Here is a 19,749-nt window from a genome sequence, read left to right on the forward strand (position 1 = left end):
AGCCTCCCAGAGAGCTAGGATTACAGGCGTGAGCCACTGCGCCTGGCCTACCAAATTTCTTAAGAAGGGTGTTTACTCACCATTTTCTTCCTCTTCCAATCTGGCTTAAAAATACACAGAAACAATAATATGAAGTAGCTAGAATAGGCAAATTCATACAGAAAGTAGAATAGAGATTACCAGGGGCTGAGAGCAGGGGAAGGGAGTTTCTATTTGTGATCATAGAAAAGTTCTGGAAATGGATAGTGGTGATGGTTGCACAACATTGTGAATGTACTTAATGCCACTGAAATGTATCCTTACAAATGGTTAAAATGTCAAATTTCACATTATGTACATTTTACCATAGTTAAAGTATTGAGGCTTAACAGTGTACTAACCTTAAGTGTACAGGTTGATAAATTACTGTCCCTGTTCTAGCGGTGAGGTTGCTGTGAGCTAAGCTGACGCCACGGCACTCTAGCCCAGGCAACAGAGTGAGACTCTCTCAAAAAAAATCAAAACTTAAGGTTCCCACTATCCCCAACTTGGGTTCGATTAACTTGCTAGGATGGCTCACAGAACTCAAGTAAACACTTATGTTTAGCAGTTTATTATAAAGGATATTACAAAGAGTACACGTGAACGGCCAGATGGAAGAGATGTGTAAGGCAAGACATGGGGGAAGCAGCATAGAGCTTCCATGCCCTCTATGTTCAGCAACCCAGAAGCTCATCAAATTTTGTTCAAGAGGTTTCTTTTTCTGATTTATAGGTAATATTTATAAGTGGCACACAAAAAGTTCAGTTTCACAAAGTTACATTCAGTGATCTATTTAAATGCAGTTTTAATCTTTTTTTTTTTTTTTTGAGACACAGTCTTGCTCTGTTGCCCAGGCTAGAGTGCCATGGCGTCAACCTAGCTCACAGCAACCTCAAACTCCTGGGCTCAAGCGATCCTCCTGCCTCAGCCTCCCAAGTAGCTGGGACTACAGGCATGCGCCACCATGCCCGGCTAATTTTTTCATATATTTTTAGTTGTCTAATTAATTTCTTTCTATTTTTAGTAGAGATGAGGTCTCACTCTTACTCAGGCTGGTCTCAAACTCCTGAGCTCAAACTATCCTCCCGCCTCAGCCTCACAGAGTGCTAGGATTACAAGCGTGAGCCACCGCGCCAGGCCAGTTTTAATATTTATTTTAAGCTAAGTGCAATAATAATTTAACACAATAAGCTACATGAACACAAAACCTGTATATCCTGAACTACAAATGTAGTTTCCGTAGACACATATGGTTTTCATCAAGTACACATTTCCACGATGAAAAAGTACTTACAAATATGTTAGTAAAACACTACCCTAAATGCTTATCTTGCCATCAATGCCATTCAATTTTTTTTTTTTTTTGAGACAGAGTCTCCCTCTGTCACCCTGGGGAGAGTGCAGTGGCAGCATCGTAGCTCACAGCAACCTCAGACTCCTGAGCTCAAGCAATCCTCCTGCCTCTGCCTCACAGAGTACTAGGATTACAGGCGTGAGCCACCGTGCCCAGCCAATACCATTCAATTTTTAAGCAATGCCATTCTTACTACTAAAAGTATTTATTTTTAGAAGTTTTAGTCTGATCTGGGAAAATGAACTATCTTGATAGAAAAAAAAAAATACATATATATATATACACACACACTTATTGCCAGGTGCAGTGGCTTGTGCCTATAATCCCAGCACTTTGGAAGGACAAGGTGGGAGCCTCACTTGAGGCCAAGAGTTCAAGACCATCCTGGGCAACATAGCAAGACCCTATCTCTAAAGAAATTTTTTCTTTTAATTATCCAGATGTGGTGGTGCATGTCTGTAGTCCCAGCTATTAGGGAGGCTGAGGTGGGAGGATCTCTTCAGCCAGGGAGTTGGAGGTTGCAGTGAGCTGTGATCATGCCACTGCACTCCAGCCTGGGTGACAGAGTGAAACTCTGTCTCAGAAAAAAAAAAAAAAATAAGAAATAAGAAGTGAAAGGATAAGAATATATATTCATAATGCTTGCACTTAAAACACTGGAATATTTAAGAGACTAATACAGGAGTTTACAGGGAGAAAAAGAATAGGGTGAAAAGATACAGGATGCAAATGAACACTTTAATTTTTTTTTGAGACAGGGTCTCTGTCACCTGGGCTAGAGTGCAGTGGCATCATCATAGCTCACTGCAACCTCAAGCTCCTGGACTCAAGCAGTCCTCCTGCCTCAGCCTCCTGAGTAGCTGGGACTACAGGCGCATGCCACCACACGTGGCTAATTTTTTTATTTTTTTGTAGAGACAGAGTCTTGCTCGCTCTTGCTCAGGCTGGTCTCAAACTCCAGGCCTCAAGCGATACTCCCAGCTTGGCCTCCCAAAGTGCTAGGACTACAGGCCTGAGCTACCACATCAGGGCAAGACACATCTTTTTGATTTTTGTGCACATGAATGTATTACCAATTTTTAAAACCAAAAAAAAAAAAAATGGTAAATAGGCTGGTGTTGTAGAAGCAAGCAAATTGGGGTGTTGGCCTGGATCCTCAACTGTTATTAGCAACTTTCATTAATCTTTGAGCTTCTCATCCCTATTTCCTACGAAGTAATGTTTACCACATTGTATAGGAGTCAATGGTAAAGATTCAAGATTTGCTCATTTTTGCTGAGGTAAGTCCTAAGAAACACCACCACAACTCTTAGCTATATAATTATAGCCTTTACACCTGCACTCCCTGGGCTCTCAAAACATCAAGGACAATCTTAAAACACCTAAAAGATTAATTTTAACTGGATTTGAAAAAATGGAGAAGCAGTGCTGTGATTGGGCGTTGACATCTCAACAGGGAAGTTTCAGAATGTAGGGCTTCAAGTTGTGCGGAGGAGGTGAGTTAGAACTAGGGAACAGGTGCAGGGAAGTCAGGGGCGGCAAGAACAATCTAAAAATGACAACAATGTGCCAAGGACTGTGCTGAATCGTCAAAGATGCAATCTCCTTTATTCATAATAGCCTTCAAGTGGGTGGTATTGTTTTCATTTTACAGACGATAAAACAGACTGAAAAGATCCAAGAAACTTGCCCAAAGCCCCACAGCTAGGTAGTGGTACTGCAAAGCCGGGGTTCCTGGACCCAGGGTACTGTACCACCTGAGATGAGCTGTTCAAGATCGTTGACCTATCACAGGGGAGGAGGAAAATAGAGCAAGAGGGAAAGGGGATAGAGGCTGAATACCATCAGTCTCCTTTCCCCTCACACGCCTGTCCCTCAAACTCCCATTTAAAAAAGTCTTGACTGGGCCGGGTGCAGTGGCTCACGCCTGTAATCCTAGCACTCTGGGAGGCCGAGGCGGGTGGATTGTTTGAACTCAGGAGTTCGAGACCAGCCTGAGCAAGAATGAGACCCCGTCTCTACTAAAAATAGAAAGAAATTAATTGGACAACTAAAAATATATAGAAAAAATTAGCCAGGCATGGTGGCGCATGCCTGTAATCCCAGCTACTCGGGGCTGAGGCAGAAGGATTGCTTGAGCCCAGGAGTGTGAGGTTGCTGTGAGCTAGGCTGACGCCACGGCACTCACTCTAGCCAGGGCAACAGAGTGAGACTCTGTCTCAAAAAAAAAAAAAAAAAAAAGTCTTGACTGTTGTTTTTATAGTACATTAAATAATGTTACTTACTATTCAACACATCTTATTTAATATATATAGTATAATATATAAATACATATTATTTAATGTTCAATATTAAATACAGATGGTCTCCGATTTACGGTGGTTCAATTCAAGATTTTTGTCAACTTTATGATGGTAAGAAAATGAGACGCATTCAGTGGAAACGGTACAATATTCAATAAATTGAGATATACAACACTATTTTATACAATAGGTTTTGTGGCCTGGCACGTTGGCTGATGCCCATAATCTCAGCATTTGGGGAGACTATGCATGGACTTTAGGGTTTGTGCTCTGGGATAAACAAGCTACAGTGAAAGAACATAACAAGTCCCAAAGGTAATTTCAAGAACAATGACAGTAGGTTAGCTTGGAGTAGGTATTTGACAATGCTTATTTGATTTTGTTCTCAAAGTTGAAACTAGAATGTACAAGCCACTAGCATCAGATAGCTTTACAGTTGTGACCTTCTTGTACATGAATCTTCTAGCCAGTTTCCTTTCCCTTATAAGAGGTGACAAAACTTGGAACCCTAGAATATGTGCAGAAGCTCAGACATTGGATGTAAGGAAAAACAGTTGCAGGCTGGGCTTCCTCCTGTTCTGTAAGGGCTAGTGATCTGGGCTGTGTTTACTTTATTCTTGTGGTTGTGTTTTTTAGAATGGTCAATAAATGGCTTAAGTGTTATAATAAAATCATTTGATACCCTTAAAAAAAAAAGGATCGCTCGAGGACAGGAGTTCGAGGCGGCAGTGAGCTATGATAGCGCTACTACTCTTCAGCCTGGAAGACAGAGCAAAACCCTGTCTCTTAAAAAAAAAAAAAAGGCGCTAACGTAAATGTTTCTGATGTTCTGAGCACTTTTACAGTCAGCGAAGCTGAGCTGTGTTTGTAGGTTAGGTGTGTAAAAAAATGCTGTAAAAAATGCATTTTCGACTTACAATATTTTCAGTTTACGATGGGTTTATCTGGAAGTAACCCCATCATAAATCAAGTAGCATCTGTTACTCCTTAACGACCCTTTTCCCATAAAACACGAATCAGGCAACAAACCTTTTATATAATAAAGCAAATTTTACTGAGTTATAATCGGTGTGCACATTAGAGCGAGCACTACTTTCCAGATAACTCTTGACCAATTTACTGCGCAATTTGGGCAGTTTTCCGATTGCTGTTTTAACACTTTGCTTTCCCACAGAGATAGATTTCTGCAGCTAGGGGCTACTATTTCAACGCAGGGAGATACTACATTGCCGGCTCAAAGGGAAAGACACTTTCCTTGCTTTTCTACCCCAAAACAAAAACCCCACTCCAGGGAGGACGCGGGCAGTTCCAGCGCCCGCGGCCCGTCGGAGTCCTGGGCGGAGGCGTGGCTGGCACGGCTGATTGGCTCGCGCGGCTGCCAGGGGCTGCGCGGCCTTCGGCGGGCCGCGGGCGGTGATTGGCTGCTGCAGACCCACCCATTCCCCACCCCGCCGATCTGCGTGTTGACGAAGCCTGGATTGGTGCAGCCCGAAGAGCTGGCTCAGCTGCAGCTCCGGCTCCCCGTGCAAGGCAGAGATGGCGACTGCTGGTCTGCTGCTGGGGCGGCGAGTGGCCAGCTGGAGGCTGCGGACGCCACTGCCGCCACTCGCCTGCCTCGTTTCCCAGCGGGCCCACTCGCTGCTGCCCGTGGATGATGCGATCAACGGGCTAAGCGAGGAGCAGAAGCAGGTAGGGAAACTGACCCGCTTCCTAACCCCAAGGCCTCCTGCCCTGGCGCCATCGGCCCAGCTCGGTGGTCCCCTCCGCACCCCTCCGCCCAGCGAGCACCCAGCCACAGCTTGTGCTGGCAGGGCTGTGGGCGCGCCAGCCTGGGGGTGGGGGAGGGACACGGGTCCTCCCGCTTCAGGCCGGATCTCTGACCTCAGCCTCACGTGTGTGGAGGAAAGATTTGAGAATGTTAGACATGCTGCTGGAGGTAGGTAGCAGGAGTGAATGAAGGCCAAGAAACAACCGAGAGACTGAGGGTGTTTTGGTGGAGGATTGGCCAGGGCTATCCCATGTGGCAAAAGGGCCCTCAATCTGTATGCAGTCTACTTATATCTGAGCACGCTAAGACATGGTTCTCAAACCTGGTTCATCATCATTATTACCAGGAAATTTTTTTTCAGTAAATACTTTGGGAGTTTAAAACTGCACAGTGTCACCTATCATTCTTCAGCCCCTTGGGTCAAAGCACAAAGTTGAAAAAGAACTTGAATGACGTAGTTGCAGAGCCCTTCCTGGACTCTAAAGCCTCCCAGCAGCTCCAAAGTTTTTCTGGGCTTATTATAACCAGCAGATTGAGTCACCTGAGACCCAAGGGAGTTAATCCTAGTTTTCAAAATCTTCCTGACAAGAGGAGTTTCTAATCTCTTTGAGTAATCTGTCCCTTTTAGCCAAAGGCTCCAGGGGGCCTAAAAGGACCTGACACCTGAAGGGGCTGAAACCTGAAGGGGGTGGGGTGTGGCTGGAGCACAGTGGGTGCAAGGTGGAAGAGTATTGGGGAAGGCTGGAAGAGTTAGCTGGGATCAGCTTGTGCAGGGCCTTGTAGGCCTGGGTAAGGAGTTTGTGTTTCATTCTAAGTACAATGGAATGATTTTATGTAGGGGAGTGACATTTTAAAAATTACCTTTAAGATTTCTAGACTGTAGATTTTAAGCAAGAAGGATGAAGACCATCCCTGAGGACACGTAACAAATGAGGCCTTTCAGTTTCAGTCTGATGCTGTGTGGTGAGGTTACTGTGGCCTATTTCCCTGAATGTGTCCTCAGTAGTGGAGACACTGTCCTCAGTGGCAATAATGTCTTGGTTTCAGTGGCATCTATCCACCTCTGTCCCTGCAGCTTCGTCAGACCATGGCTAAGTTCCTTCAGGAGCACCTGGCCCCCAAGGCCCAGGAGATTGATCATAGCAACGAGTTCAAGAATCTGAGAGTGAGTGGTGAGGCCCGGGTAGGGGGGCAGGCTGGGAGCTGGGCTGAGTTGCACTGCTGCCCGGAAGGGCTTGCATAGTCTTCTGGTAAACAAAGCCTCCCTCAGATTGTAGCCCCTCTATCTGAAGTGTTTGGGCCTCATTGTGCCAGCCATGTATGTGACTGGCTGCCTTCTCACAACTCACTCCACTCCACTGTGTTCTGTTGGCAGGAGTTTTGGAAGCAGCTGGGGAACCTGGGAGTACTGGGCATCACAGTCCCTGGTAAGTATAGTTTGTTTCCCTGAAAGAGAACTTTTCTCTTGTTCCCAAAGGAAGCAGGAAGCGGGAGGAAAGATAATGCACTTGAAGAAACCCCAGAGTTTCATTCCTCTTGGACCTGAGAAAGTTCTACTTTTTTCTTTAGACAGTGATGTTGAACAAACAAAGGGATTGGGTCAGTGTGGCTCACTGGGGTCAGGATCACTCAGACTCTTGAACTCTGTGTACTTAATGGGCTCCTCCAGGTGATTTGAAAAGAAAACTATGGATTGAATGGTTGTCATAGTACCTTGGTTTTACTGGCTCCTCTAATCCCTAAGCTCTGTCCTACCAGTGGCTTCCAGGCAGGAACACTCAGGGCAAGTGTGTCCCTGGGGGACTGCCTATGTCTTCTGCACACAGCTTGGCCCTGGAGCTCATTTGGGAGCAGATAGGGGTACAGGAGAGAGGGATGTCTATCTGGGCCTCCAGGTGAGATGGCCAGATGATGTGTTCAATGGGCTCTCCCAGGGCCTGCCCATTGTCCCTTGGGGATCTTTTTTTTTTTTTTGTCTTGCAAAATGCCATCATTATCATCTGTCTTTTATTGAGCAACTAATTACAATAAGTCTGGCACAATCAGAAGGATTTTTACACAGATTATCTCATTTGATCCACACAACAAACCTTGAAAGTTGGTATTATTATTCTCCATATTTCTTTTTTTTTTTTAATTTTATTTCAGCATATTGTGGGGGTACGAGTGTTTAGATTATGTATATTTTCCTTGCCCCACCCGAGTCAGAGCTTCAAGCGTGTCCATCCCCCAAATGGTGTGCACCGCACCCATTAGGTGTGTATATACCCATCCCCTCCTCCCCTGTCCATCTGCCTGACACTCGATGAATGTTATTATTATATGTGCACTTAAGTGTCTATCAGTTAATACCAATTTGATGGTGAGTACATGTGGTGCTTCTTTTTCTTATCATTATTATTATTATTTTTTAGAGATGGGATCTCGCTCTGTCACTCAGGCTGGAATGAAATGGTGTGATCATAGCTCACAGCAGCCTCGAACACCTGGGCTAAAGAGATCCTCCTGCTTCAGCCTCTCGAATAGCTAGGACTATAGGTGCCCACCACCATGCCCAGCTAATTTTCTGTAGAGATGGGGTCTTGTTCTTGCTCAGGTTGGTCTTGAACTCCTGACCTCAAGCAATCCTCCCGCCTCAGCCTCCCATAGTGCTAGGATTACAGGTGTTAGCCACCACTCCCAGCCCCTGGCTAATTAAAAAAAAAATTTTTTTTATAGAGACAGGGGTCTCCATATGTTGCCCAGACTGGTCTTGAACTCCTGGCCTCAAGTGATCCTCCCACTTCGCTGGCCTCAAGCAATTCTCCCACCTCCCAAAGTGCTGGGATTACAGTGGGGAGCCACCATACCCAGCCCCCTGGGGGTCTTAACTACTTTTTTCAGGGGGAGAGGGCAGGGAGCTCATAGGCTCTGGTTTGGGTGTTAGCCTCTGAAAGAGAGGCCCAGCCTGGCTTGCAGTGCCCAATAAAGAGATGAACCTGTGGGCTCAGCAGCCAGGGTCTGGACAGCCTACTCTGCTTAGGTCTATGTTCACTCTGGGCATGAGAGTAGGGGTGGAACACAATATACTTCTACCTACATCCTCCTCTTCACCACTATAGGATAGTTCGTGGGATTTGAGCTGATTAGAGAAAGTTAAATCATGAATAATGATAAAATGAAACCACTTAAAAATGAATTGAGACCATCTTAATGTAAAATCGTTGGGGAAGGCTGCTGGAATCTCTTAAACAAGACTTTGTCCCATTGTGTTTTGGGGGATTTGTGAGCCTTGCCCCTCATAGAGAATATTCTTCTGAGTTAGGTAATATTCAATGCAAGAAAGAGGCAGTTAGAAATCAGATGACAGCTGGGGGCAGTGGCTCAAGCCTGTAATCCTAGCACTTGGGAGGCTGAGGGCAGGAGGATTACTTGAGACCAAGAGTTCAAGTAGAGACCCTGTCTCCGTGAAAAAATAGAAAAATTAGGCAGGTATAGTGGCGAGCACCTGTAGTCCCAGCTACTCAGGAGGCTGAGGCAGGAGGATCACATGAGCCCAGGAGTTCAAGGCTGCAGCAAGCTATGATGATGCCACTGCACTCTAGCCTTGGTGACAGAGTGAGACCCTGTCTCAAAAAACAAAACAAAATAAACATACAAACAAAAAATCAGATGAAAACCCTTTCAAGGGAGAACCTGGAAAAGAAAGCTAGACATATGTTCTGGTTTCTGCATGATGTCCTAGTGACTATTCCTAATGTCACCCGCCTTTGGGCTTTCCTTCCTAGAGTTGTGGGGGTCAGGTCAAGCTTTCTCTAGAGCCCAGGACAGCCTTCTGGTCAGAGTGAACATGTGCAGGTGGCCTTGCTGGGCTTGACCCAAACAGCAGGGGTAGCAGGTAGTACCAGATGACACAACTATTTTGAGTTTGGATCTGCTGCTAAGGACGAACCTCATTTTTTATGGGGGGTTCTGAAATTCCCTACCAGTATCGCTCTGCCCTCCACTGCACAGCCCACCTCCAGATTTTCCCTCAGGCTGTGGCTCTCCCGTCCCATTTCCAGTCCTGCTTCTTTTGGTCCAAACCTATGCAATAAAATCTGCTAACCTTTCTTAGGCCTTTTGCACACATGTCCTTAGCAGAGGTCTGTCTGGAATAAAGCAGGAGTTGTAATGTTTATTTTCTCAGCCACACCTGAGCCCACCAGAAAGCAGCAGGCAAAACCAGTTCTGTGAGGTTGTGAGCAGAATCCGTGACATTAGCCTGTTCACCTTGCTAGGGGAAACTTGGAATAGGTGCTACAAGGGTGTTTATGTTTTGCCAGAAAATGTAAGATTCCTGTTAGTGTCCCAATTTAATCTGGGCTACCTTTTCCACCCCCGTGTACCACCCCTCTCCCAGTTCAGTATGGCGGCTCCGGCCTGGGCTACCTAGAACATGTGCTGGTGATGGAGGAGATATCCCGAGCTTCTGGATCGGTGGGGCTCAGTTACGGTGCCCACTCCAACCTCTGCGTGAACCAGATTGTGCGCAATGGGAATGAGGCCCAGAAGGAGAAGTATCTCCCCAAGGTGAGAAAATGGAAATGAAGAAACACACCGATCTCACCTTGTAACTGCCAACAACAAGGCACCCTCTCCCCTTGGTGGAGGCCAGTCAGCCTTGCTTTCTGCAGCACCTTCCCATGAACCACATGTGGTTAGGAAGGGGCTAAAAATTGCTTTAAAATGCTTGAGCAGAAATAATTAAAAATAGGGCCAGAACTTCTGAGTTGGGCAACAAATGGACAACATTTGAAGAACACATTAAGAATTGGATGAGTAGGGCCGGGCGCGGTGGCTCACGCCTGTAATCCTAGCATTCTGGGAGGCCAAGGCGGGCGGATTGTTTGAGCTCAGGAGTTCGAGACCAGCCTGAGCAAGAGTGAGACCCTGTCTCTACTAAAAAAAATAGAAATAAATTAGCTGGACAGCTAAAAAATATATATATATATATAAAAAAAAATTAGCCGGGCATGGTGGCACATGCCTGTAGTCCCAGCTACTTCGGAGGCTGAGGCAGGAGGATCGCTTGAGCCCAGGAGTGTGAGGTCGCAGTGAGCTAGGCTGACACCACGGCACTCACTCTAGCCCGGGCAACAAAGCGAGACTCTGTCTCAAAAAAAAAAAAAGAATTGGATGAGTAAGACTAGCTTCCCTTGCAAAGGGAATGGAAAAAGGAGAGACATTTTCAGCCTTGTAGATATTGGGCGTCTTAGAAGAGACTTCGAGGACTTTACCAATACCTGGTCTGAGAGAGAATTTGAAAGAGCGTAGTGCAAATGGGAAGCAGTATCAGTGAGCTGCCATAGGGTACTCCAAGGTCATAACAAGGCCCATTGGGGTTTTCCTTGCAGCTGATCAGCGGCGAGTACATCGGAGCCCTGGCCATGAGTGAGCCCAATGCCGGCTCTGATGTTGTTTCCATGAAGCTCAAAGCAGAAAAGAAAGGTGAGGTGACTCTTGACTTGAGAGCTGAAATGGGCAGAAGGCCAGACTATCAGGTTGAGGGAACAACAGTTGGGAGTGGCTCCTGCTGGGTTTCCAGAACTTTCTCAGCTGGGCAGCTTCTTGCTCAGCAGAAGGTCTGTAGACTGCCTGGCTGAGTGAGACAGGCCAAGACGGCTTGAGCTAATAGCCAACATCCTCCCCTTAGGAGATCACTACATTCTGAATGGCAACAAGTTCTGGATCACCAATGGCCCTGATGCTGACGTCCTTATAGTCTATGCCAAGACTAATCTGGTTGCTGTGCCAGCCTCTCGGGGCATCACAGCCTTCATTGTGGAGAAGGTGAGTGTAGGTGGGTGTGGGACCTATCTATAGTGGCATCCTGATGTTGGCATTGGAGATGGCCCTCTTCCACTGACTCAGATGCGATCAATGTTGTGTGCTCTGCAAGGACCCTGGGGGTGGCAGTGGGGCAGAGGGCAGACTGAACGGAGGGTGGCCAAAAAGTCAAGTCCAGGGGAGTGGATCAGGCCTGAAGGTGTAGCCATCCCCAGAGGCAGGTCATACGAAGAGGAGGGCTGGAAGGAGGCCAGGACTTGGCAATCAGGATGTCACTGGTGAGCCCCATGAGCACAGTGTGGGAAACTGAAGTGTGGGTGGGAGGTAAGCAGAGATTGAAGACTGCGCCTTCAACAGTCTTGACAACAAAAGCAAGAGGGAGACAGAGCAGGAGTTAGATAGAATTAAAAGTTGGTTCCGGCCAGGTGCGGTGGCTCACGCCTGTAATCCTAGCTCTCTGGGAGGCCGAGGCGGGCGGACTGTTTGAGCTCAGGAGTTCGAAACCAGCCTGAGCAAGAGCGAGACCCCGTCTCTACTAAAAATAGAAAGAAATTATCTGAACAACTAAAAATATATAGAAAAAATTAGCCGGGCATGGTGGCGCATGCCTGTAGTCCCAGCTACTCGGGAGGCTGAGGCAGAAGGATCGCTTGAGCCCAGGAGTTTGAGGTTGCTGTGAGCTAGGATGACACCACGGTACTCTAGTCCGGGCAACACAGTGAGACTTTGTCTCAAAAAAAAGAAAAAAAACAAGTTGGTTCCTTCTTGAATACTCCAGAAGAAAAAAAAAAAAAGATAAAAAGAAAAGAATTAAAAGTTGGGAGTTCGGGTTTATTTTTAAGAATGAGGGAGAACTGAGCACATTTTTTGGTAAACAGAAAGAAAAATAGAGGGAGAAATTGAGATGTGTGGGAACGAGTGAGCAAAACACAATGGTGAGCTGGGGGAAGACTTACAGATGGGTTACAGGTGATGGTAGAGGAACCACCTTCCTGATCACCGAGTCGGAGGCCCGGGTGCCTTATGAGGGTTGGGGGAGTTGGTGGGGAGTTTAATGCAAGAGTGTTGTAAAGGTTTGCAGTACCCTCCAGAGTGAGAGGGAGAAAGTAGCTGACTAAGGTTGGAGTGAAAAGGGCCTGGCTGAGACTGGAGATCTCAAGGGTGTGTAATGCTCCCCTCCCCCTGGCGGGGAACAACATGTGCCAGTGCTCTGCTAGGCACTTGCCAACACGTGCTGCGTCTAAGTGATCTAGCTCAAAGCATACAGGTGGTTCAGTTCATCTCTGGCGGGCTCCCATTGGGTACAGATGACAGAAGAACAAGGCAAAGGAATTGAGTGAGCTGGTGAGTATTTTGGAAGTGATGTCCCCTGGGGAAGGGAAGTAAGGCTAGGGAGGCTTAGGAGGGATCAGGGAACTGGGTGTTTCATTGAGGAAGATCTGCTCCCATGAGAACTGGGGAGAGTGCCAGCCAGCAGCAGAGGAGGCTGGGATCAGGGTGTGGCACTGGCACTGGGGGGGTCCAGGGATGGGGCATGGGAGTAGGGCGTAGGATGCTGGCATGCCATGCAAGTACAAGGACTGGATAGGAAGGCAACTTCTTCCAAGGGGCCTTCCCTTTTGTAGGCCCCCTTGGGGCTACCCTGTAATCAGGGCCACCTTCTGTTTCTTGTAAAGGGTATGCCTGGCTTCAGCACTTCCAAGAAGCTTGACAAGCTGGGGATGAGGGGCTCTAACACCTGTGAGCTCATCTTTGAAGACTGCAAGGTTCCTGGTAAGTGTCTCTGAGAATGGGGGAGCCCCTGTCCTGACCCCTTCGCAAGCTGATCTAGCTGTTCTTAAGCTGAGAAAGCTTATCTCTTGGTTAGAGAGGTTCACCATTGTTAGCTCTTCAACGACTTGTGGCTAGACTGTGGCCCAGGGCTTCCTGGCCAAAGCCCCTGCAGCTGTATACCTGATTGGCTGAGGTGAAGGGCAGTGTTTCCTGTGTGGATGACAAACTCTGCGTGGGGTTTGTATTCCAGTAGCTGGAGGAGAAAGGTCAGATCTACCCTAGTCCACTAATGTCCCTCAGTCTTCTGTACAGCCTGTGTGAGTTATTCATTAACGATGCTCAAAAAACCATCCGAATAAACTGACAGTAGCCAGACTCTGTGAAGAGAAGGCAATTCAGTTTGAGTATTTTCTGCCGTGAGGTGTAACTGAAAACGCGAAGCAATGTAGCACTGGTAGAGCCAGCGCACCCATCATGTGCTGATGAGACCAAGGGCGTGGGTTTGACGGCCAGTTAGGTTTGCCCTGTGCCTCAGCCACACACCATCCCTCTGCCCCATGATCTGCTAGCCCAGAAAAATAAGCTTTGATTACAAGGAGCATCTAGGGAGGGGGATCCGTGCAGATCCTTCCTTATTGACGGGAAAAAATTCAGCCCGCGTTAAAGGCAGGTGAGTGGTGTCAACTTTTTGTACTCGGTTTCCTGCCCACACCTCCCAAGGCCATCCAGTGTCCTGGCTTACTGGGTGGAGAGGTGTTCAGCAGCTTCTGTCACTAGCTCTGAATGACTGTCTCCTGGACAAAGAGGCTTTCATGGACCACCCTGCAGGGAGGTGACATTGGACCAGAGCAGACTCCACCTGGGGGAGCATTTATAGAAAGAACCAGGGAGGGGTTGGGTGACTTCTAACCAATTAGCTTTTCTTCTTTCCCATCCAAGGGAGTCCAGGGAGAGAAGGGAAAGGTCTAGCAACTCAGGGCTTTGTGTCTGGTCTCCAGGATGGTGTGGGGGTCCTGGCGGCTCCACTTCTGACTAGATGGGGTAAATGCGATCCTTTTCTCTCTCGCCCAGCACCCTAGTGGAAGGTCAAGTGACATTTTAGTGCCTTGTTTGAGAGCCACGTTACCAAACGTAATGCTTTTTGTAAAAGTGAGGTGGCCTTGGACAGCTCTCCCTCTGACCGGCACTTACCCCGGCAGCTGCCAACATCCTGGGCCAGGAGAGTAAAGGCGTGTACGTGCTCATGAGTGGGCTGGACCTGGAGCGGCTGGTGCTGGCTGGGGGGCCCCTTGGGTGAGTGTGAGTCTTCACGGGGAGCTGGGTCTGTCTCCCTCCCTGGCAGGTGGTGCCATCAGCAGCAGCCTTCCCCTGGGGGGCCAAAGGGAGCTGCTGCTGTACTCCCCCGGAGACAAAAAGAACCTTCTCCTCCCATGTTTAATTTCTTCATGCAGAAGGGAATTATCATTAAGTAACAGACAAAAGGACTGAGGAGCGGTATTGCTTAATTGCTCTGGGCGACACCTGGGCTCTAATGCCCCCCCATTGCCGAGGTCCGGCCACTCCTGCCTCTGGGCAGTCAGTGGGTAACTGGGCAAGGTGACAGGAGTTCTAGGCTCCTTTTCTCCTCCCTGGGACTGCAGCTTCTGATCTTGCCAAGCTCTCCCCACAGTCCTTTGCACGTTGGCACTTTGCCACCCCAGCTAGCAGTGGGGGGGACAATGAGGTGCCTCCACCATGCCTTTCTCCTATCCGGCAGGCTCATGCAAGCCGTCCTGGACCACACCATTCCCTACCTGCACATGAGGGAAGCCTTTGGCCAGAAGATCGGCCACTTCCAGGTGAGTGGACTGCTTTTGCCGACAGGTACTCTTTGGGTCCAAGTTTTCTTTAAAGAATGAGGAAGTGGGGGCGCACACCGTGGTTATTGGCTATGCTTCCCTACCGAAATGAGCTTGAATGCTTGGAATGTGGGCTTCCTCAGCATGCAGCCTGGCTTTGGAATTGTCAGGAAGTTCATCGCATTGTCACTTCAACTCCTGTTTGAGGAGAATGAACTAGATATCAAAAGGTAGGTTGGAGGGTGAAGCGTTGCAGGTCGTTGAGGGCATAGGGGAAAGGGAGCAGCACTTCCAGTCAGCCCTTCTGGTCTGAAGAAGCTGTTGGAAGGTAATAAAGGTTTGGGAGATGATGCCTTGGGGACAATGCCCTTCAGAGACAGCAAGACATTTCAGGATGCAGTGACCGTGGTGGAATGGCAGCTCTCTGGCCTTAACTCCCAGACCTGCTTCCATCTCTGTCATTCTGGACAAGTCCCATCTCCTCTCTGTGCCCCTGCATCCCCATTCCTCATTGCTGCTCCTGGTAACTAGGAAGAGTGTTCCAGCATGTTGACCTGTGACCTCCCTTTTGTGCTCAGTTGATGCAGGGTAAAATGGCCGACATGTACACCCGCCTCATGGCCTGTCGGCAGTACGTCTACAACGTCGCCAAGGCCTGCGATGAGGGCCACTGCACCACCAAGGTAAGGGCCAGCCTCAGCGGAGGGAGAGGCCAGCGCAGTGGGCTGGCGGCCGGGACTCGCGCTCTGCGTGCCCGGCGGGCCCTGCTGACCCTGCTGACCCGAGCCTCCTCCCGTAGGACTGCGCGGGGGTGATTCTTTACTCAGCCGAGTGCGCCACCAAGGTAGCCCTGGACGGCATTCAGTGTTTTGGTGAGTGGCCCCCCACTCCCCACTCCCAGGGCTGCCGGCACTCCTGGGGCCGGGGACTGCCTCGGAAAGACGTTTGCTTTCCACCCGCCCTCTGCTTAAGCTAGGCACAGCTGAGCTGGCTCCTTTAGGCGCTTTCTGCCCTAGTTATGAGGAGGAAATGAGAAGCAAATGAGAAAACTGCTAGAGGCCACGCGATGCTTCTACCTTCAGCAACGCTTCCTCTCATCCTCCCCGCCTGGTCTTACAGACACTGGGAAATAGGGACAGAGGGACGTTGGGTGGAACAGCCCTGTGTCAGTGCTGCGCGCAGACTTGAGCCAGACAGCCTAGGTGTGAATGCCCGCTCTGCCATGCCAGTGTCTTCTCGTCCCCTTTCACACATCCCCTGTGGTTCTCCCCTTTCTTTGCCTGGTATCATTGGCGTTCTGGGTGGCCTTCCAGCCCCAGCCGCTCATCTACCCTACCCCCAGTAAGGTATAGTAGTCCCTCCGTATCCTCAGTTTCTCTTTCCATGGTTTTACTTAGGCACAGTCAACCTGGGTCCAAAAATATTAAATGGGAAATTTCAGAATTAATTCATAAGTTTTAAATTGTGTGCTGTTCTAAAAAGTGTGATGAAATCTTGCCACCATCCCATTCTGCCCCCTCCCCAGGGTGTGAGTCCTCCCTTCGTCCAGCACGTCCATGCTGTCTATATGATACCTGCTCCTTAGTTGCATATTAGCCATGTGGCTTATCTCATCGACTGTCTTGGGATCACAGTGCTTGTCTTCAAGTAACCATTATTTTACTTCATAATGGCCCCAAAGTGCAAGAGTAGTGATGCTGGCATATTGTTATAATTGTTCTATTTTATTATTGTTGTTAATCTCTTACTGTGCCTAATTGATAAACTTTATTTTAGGTATATAGGTATACAGGAAAAAACATAGTACATATAGATTTCAATTCTGTCCGAGGTTTCAGCATCCTCGGTGGGTCTTGGAATGCATCCCCCAAGGATGATAAGGGGGGACTACTATACTCTCCAAATCCCTCCCTCTCACTACCGTTTGCTGCATCTCTTTAATCAGTCTCTCCTGTGGCCTGTTTCCATGTACTTGGCCTTCTGTTTGCTTTCTTTGCTTTTCCCTCTGCCCATCACTTCTCCTCTTGTCCTTTTTTCTCTGCCCAAATCCCGACTACAGGTGGCAATGGCTACATCAATGACTTTCCCATGGGCCGCTTTCTTCGAGATGCCAAACTGTATGAGATCGGGGCTGGGACCAGTGAGGTGAGGCGGCTGGTCATCGGCAGAGCCTTCAATGCAGACTTTCACTAGCCCAAGACCCTTCACGCCCTTTTCCCAGCACCTAGAGGCCTTTCTGTGCAAGTAGAGATGCGGTGGCTCTCCTGCCCTGCCTGAAGCAGGCCTGCTTGCTCAGCTGCCCTTCTTGTATCAGCCTTCCGGCCTCTGCACGGCTGCCCAGCACCATGGGCCTCACAGCCGGGCCAGCCAGCCAGGACAGCTTTAGTGGCTTAAGATGGACTCGCCAGGAATCGGAGGTTGCCGGGATAGGCCTTGCCCTTGTTCTCTAACTTCTGAGGGGGATGCTCCCACCTCAGGGTGGACACCTAGGAGCATGCAGGTGCCCACCCCTTTCTCTTAGGTGAGCCTCTGCAGGCAACTCTCTCTGCTCAAGTACGGCGAAAGCATTGCCCCTCTCCATTCACTGGAACTTGGTACAGGTTGAGTATCCCTAATCTGAAAATTCGAAATCTGAAACATTTCTGCTTCCAAGCATTTTGGATAAAGGATAATCAACGTATAGACTCTTTTCTGGAGAAAAAATAAAAAACCTAGCCCTGTGTCTGCCAGTTTGTAGAGGCATTAGCTTCCAGCAGCTTGTGGACACGTCTGCTGCTGAGACAGTCTGCAGTAGGGCAGAGGGCGGCGTATCCGTGTGCTCTTGGAGGGTCAGCTCCTCGGCAGCACCCGAGCCTCCAATCCATGCTACCCTGCCACGACACTGTCCAGTCCTGGCTGTGTGACCATCTGCAGCTTACAGGGCAGCAGGCCCTGACCGTGCAGGCCTGGATTGGCTGGCCGGACTCTGTTTCTGTAGACACCCTGTGGCTGATTTTGTTACAATTGTACAGTGGCTGCTGCCATTTTGTATTAAACATATTGTGAAGCAAACCCATCTGCTTCTAAGCTGGTGTTTTGGGGGAGAAGAAATGTACTTGCTGTTGCCTCCTGTCTGGATTCAGCCCATGTCCTTGGAGAGTGGCTGGTTCAGGACCTATTCCTGCCCTCTAGCCTGCTCCTTTTTTTTTTTTTTTTTGAGACAGACTCTCACTCCAGCTAGAGTGCTGTGGCATCAGCCCAGCTCATAGCAACCTCAAACTCCTGGGCTCAAGCAAGCCTCTTGCCTCAGCCTCCCCTGTAGCTGGGACTACAGCACGTGCCACCACGCCCAGCTAATTTTTCTATTTTTAGTAGAGATGGAATCTTTCTGGCTGGTCTCAAACTCCTGAACTCAAGCAACCCTCCCACCTTGGCCTCCCAGAGTGCTAGGATTACAGGCATGAGCCACCACGCCCAGCCTTGCCTACTTCTTGGTAATGGGGCACAAGAGGGCAAAATCAGCCTTTAGAATAGAGGAGGCTCAGCCTCCCTTTCCCATATCTTACAGTGATTTTTAAAGGAAAGAAGGGGCCCAGAGTGGTATGGTTTTAGAGCTAGAAAGCAGCTTATAAATTTCTGAAATCCACCCTTACAGTTTTTAAAAGATCAAGACAATTTGACTTTCTCAAGGTCAGAACTGGAACTAGATTCCAAATCTGCTATTGGCAAAAATGGGAGTGTTCTGAGAATTCCAGCATGAGACACCACTGCACAGCAGTCTGGACGGAGCATGGTCTGAGAATGGAATAGGTCTGGGTTGTTCCACACCTTCTAAGTTTCTAAAAGAGGGAACTGGTTTTCTTGGCTCCCAGCCTCGTGGGGCTACCTCTAACTCCACTCCAACATTAGGCAGGTCCCACTATGCCCAGTGCCCAGGGCCGCTGTGGGAGGGATGTTTCCCTAAGTGTGGTCTGAGCACACCCCTTATCAGAATTTGGCAACCTGTAAAAAACATTCAGGCTCTGGATCCCGCCCCAGACCCCCAAACCTAATCACATCCCTGGGGGGGACTCTGACGCACTTCAACCTTTTATAACAGGTCTGGGGGCTAGAGAGGCTTCCCCAGAGGCCTTAGTTCTAGTTCTAAACCTGTGTAATCTAATGATAACAGTCCCTTACTATGTAACCCTCTCAAGTCTCCTGTGACATGTGAGCTCCTTGATCTCCGCGACAACCGGGTGCGGGAGGCAAGTTTGTGCAGGGCCCCCTTCCGGAAGACCCCGGTAAGGTGAGCTGCCCACAGCGCACAAACGAATGAATGCCGGGCGCGGCGGAGCTGGTGTAAACACCACCTGCGGGCTGGCAAGGAGCGCCCACCCACCGCCTGCCCGCGGGGACCCGGGACCCGGGACCCCGTGGCCGTCTGTCGTGACCCCCAGCCTAGAGCAGGTCCAGAGCCCTCTCCCTGTCACCCTCCCTCCAGGCACCGCGCGCCGCGGAGCGCAGCACTGGTTCGCAGAACCCGGCTCGGGCTCAGCATGGAGCTCGCCTGACCCCTGCCGGCCGCCCGCGGGGTCGCAGGTGCGCGGAGCCCGCGCTCTCCAGCCTTTGCCGGAATGCTAGTCTGGACTCCACGCTCCCAGCGTGCGATTTCAGGATACGCGGGGCACAACGACGTTTTGTTTCGCGGAACCAGGACAGAAAAGAGAAGGAAAAAAAAAAAAAGTCTATCCTCTAGTACCATCATTTCATACAAGATTGCCTGTAGTCCTACCTACTGGGGAGGCTCAAGCAATCCTTCTGCCTCAGCCTCGCGAGTAGCTGGGACTACAGGCATGCGCCACCATGCCCGGCTAATTGTTTCTATATATTTTTAGTTGTCCGATTAATTTCTTTCTATTTTTA

At 49.0% G+C, this 19,749-nt stretch overlaps 1 protein-coding gene across 1 annotated transcript; it reads left to right on the top strand.

Annotated features, from left to right (window-relative positions):
- The first annotated feature begins 5,090 nt into the window (after positions 1-5,090).
- IVD (isovaleryl-CoA dehydrogenase) lies at positions 5,091-17,910 on the top strand. The gene is made up of 12 exons (XM_012649497.1): positions 5,091-5,367; positions 6,522-6,611; positions 6,822-6,873; positions 9,828-9,997; positions 10,822-10,915; positions 11,121-11,257; positions 12,931-13,027; positions 14,227-14,320; positions 14,784-14,865; positions 15,444-15,548; positions 15,665-15,737; positions 16,925-17,910. Exons 1-12 carry the CDS (start codon positions 5,215-5,217, stop codon positions 17,056-17,058), a joined length of 1,281 nt encoding a protein of 426 aa, XP_012504951.1. The 5' UTR covers positions 5,091-5,214; the 3' UTR covers positions 17,059-17,910.
- Positions 17,911-19,749: the final 1,839 nt, after the last annotated feature.

Source organism: Propithecus coquereli, unplaced genomic scaffold, assembly GCF_000956105.1.
Source record: "Propithecus coquereli isolate 6110/MARCELLA unplaced genomic scaffold, Pcoq_1.0 Scaffold3, whole genome shotgun sequence".
Classification (NCBI taxonomy): Eukaryota; Metazoa; Chordata; class Mammalia; order Primates; family Indriidae; genus Propithecus; species Propithecus coquereli.

What these genes read in the sequence shown, in the direction of transcription:
- IVD (XM_012649497.1), top strand. Translation starts at nt 5,215, where the DNA reads ATGGCGACTGCTGGTCTGCTGCTGGGGCGGCGAGTGGCCAGCTGGAGG. An exon ending in TGAAGACTGCAAGGTTCCTG is followed by an intron (nt 13,028 to 14,226) that starts GTAAGTGTCTCT and finishes TTACCCCGGCAG; the next exon opens with CTGCCAACATCCTGGGCCAG. An exon ending in AGAAGATCGGCCACTTCCAG is followed by an intron (nt 14,866 to 15,443) that starts GTGAGTGGACTG and finishes TTTTGTGCTCAG; the next exon opens with TTGATGCAGGGTAAAATGGC.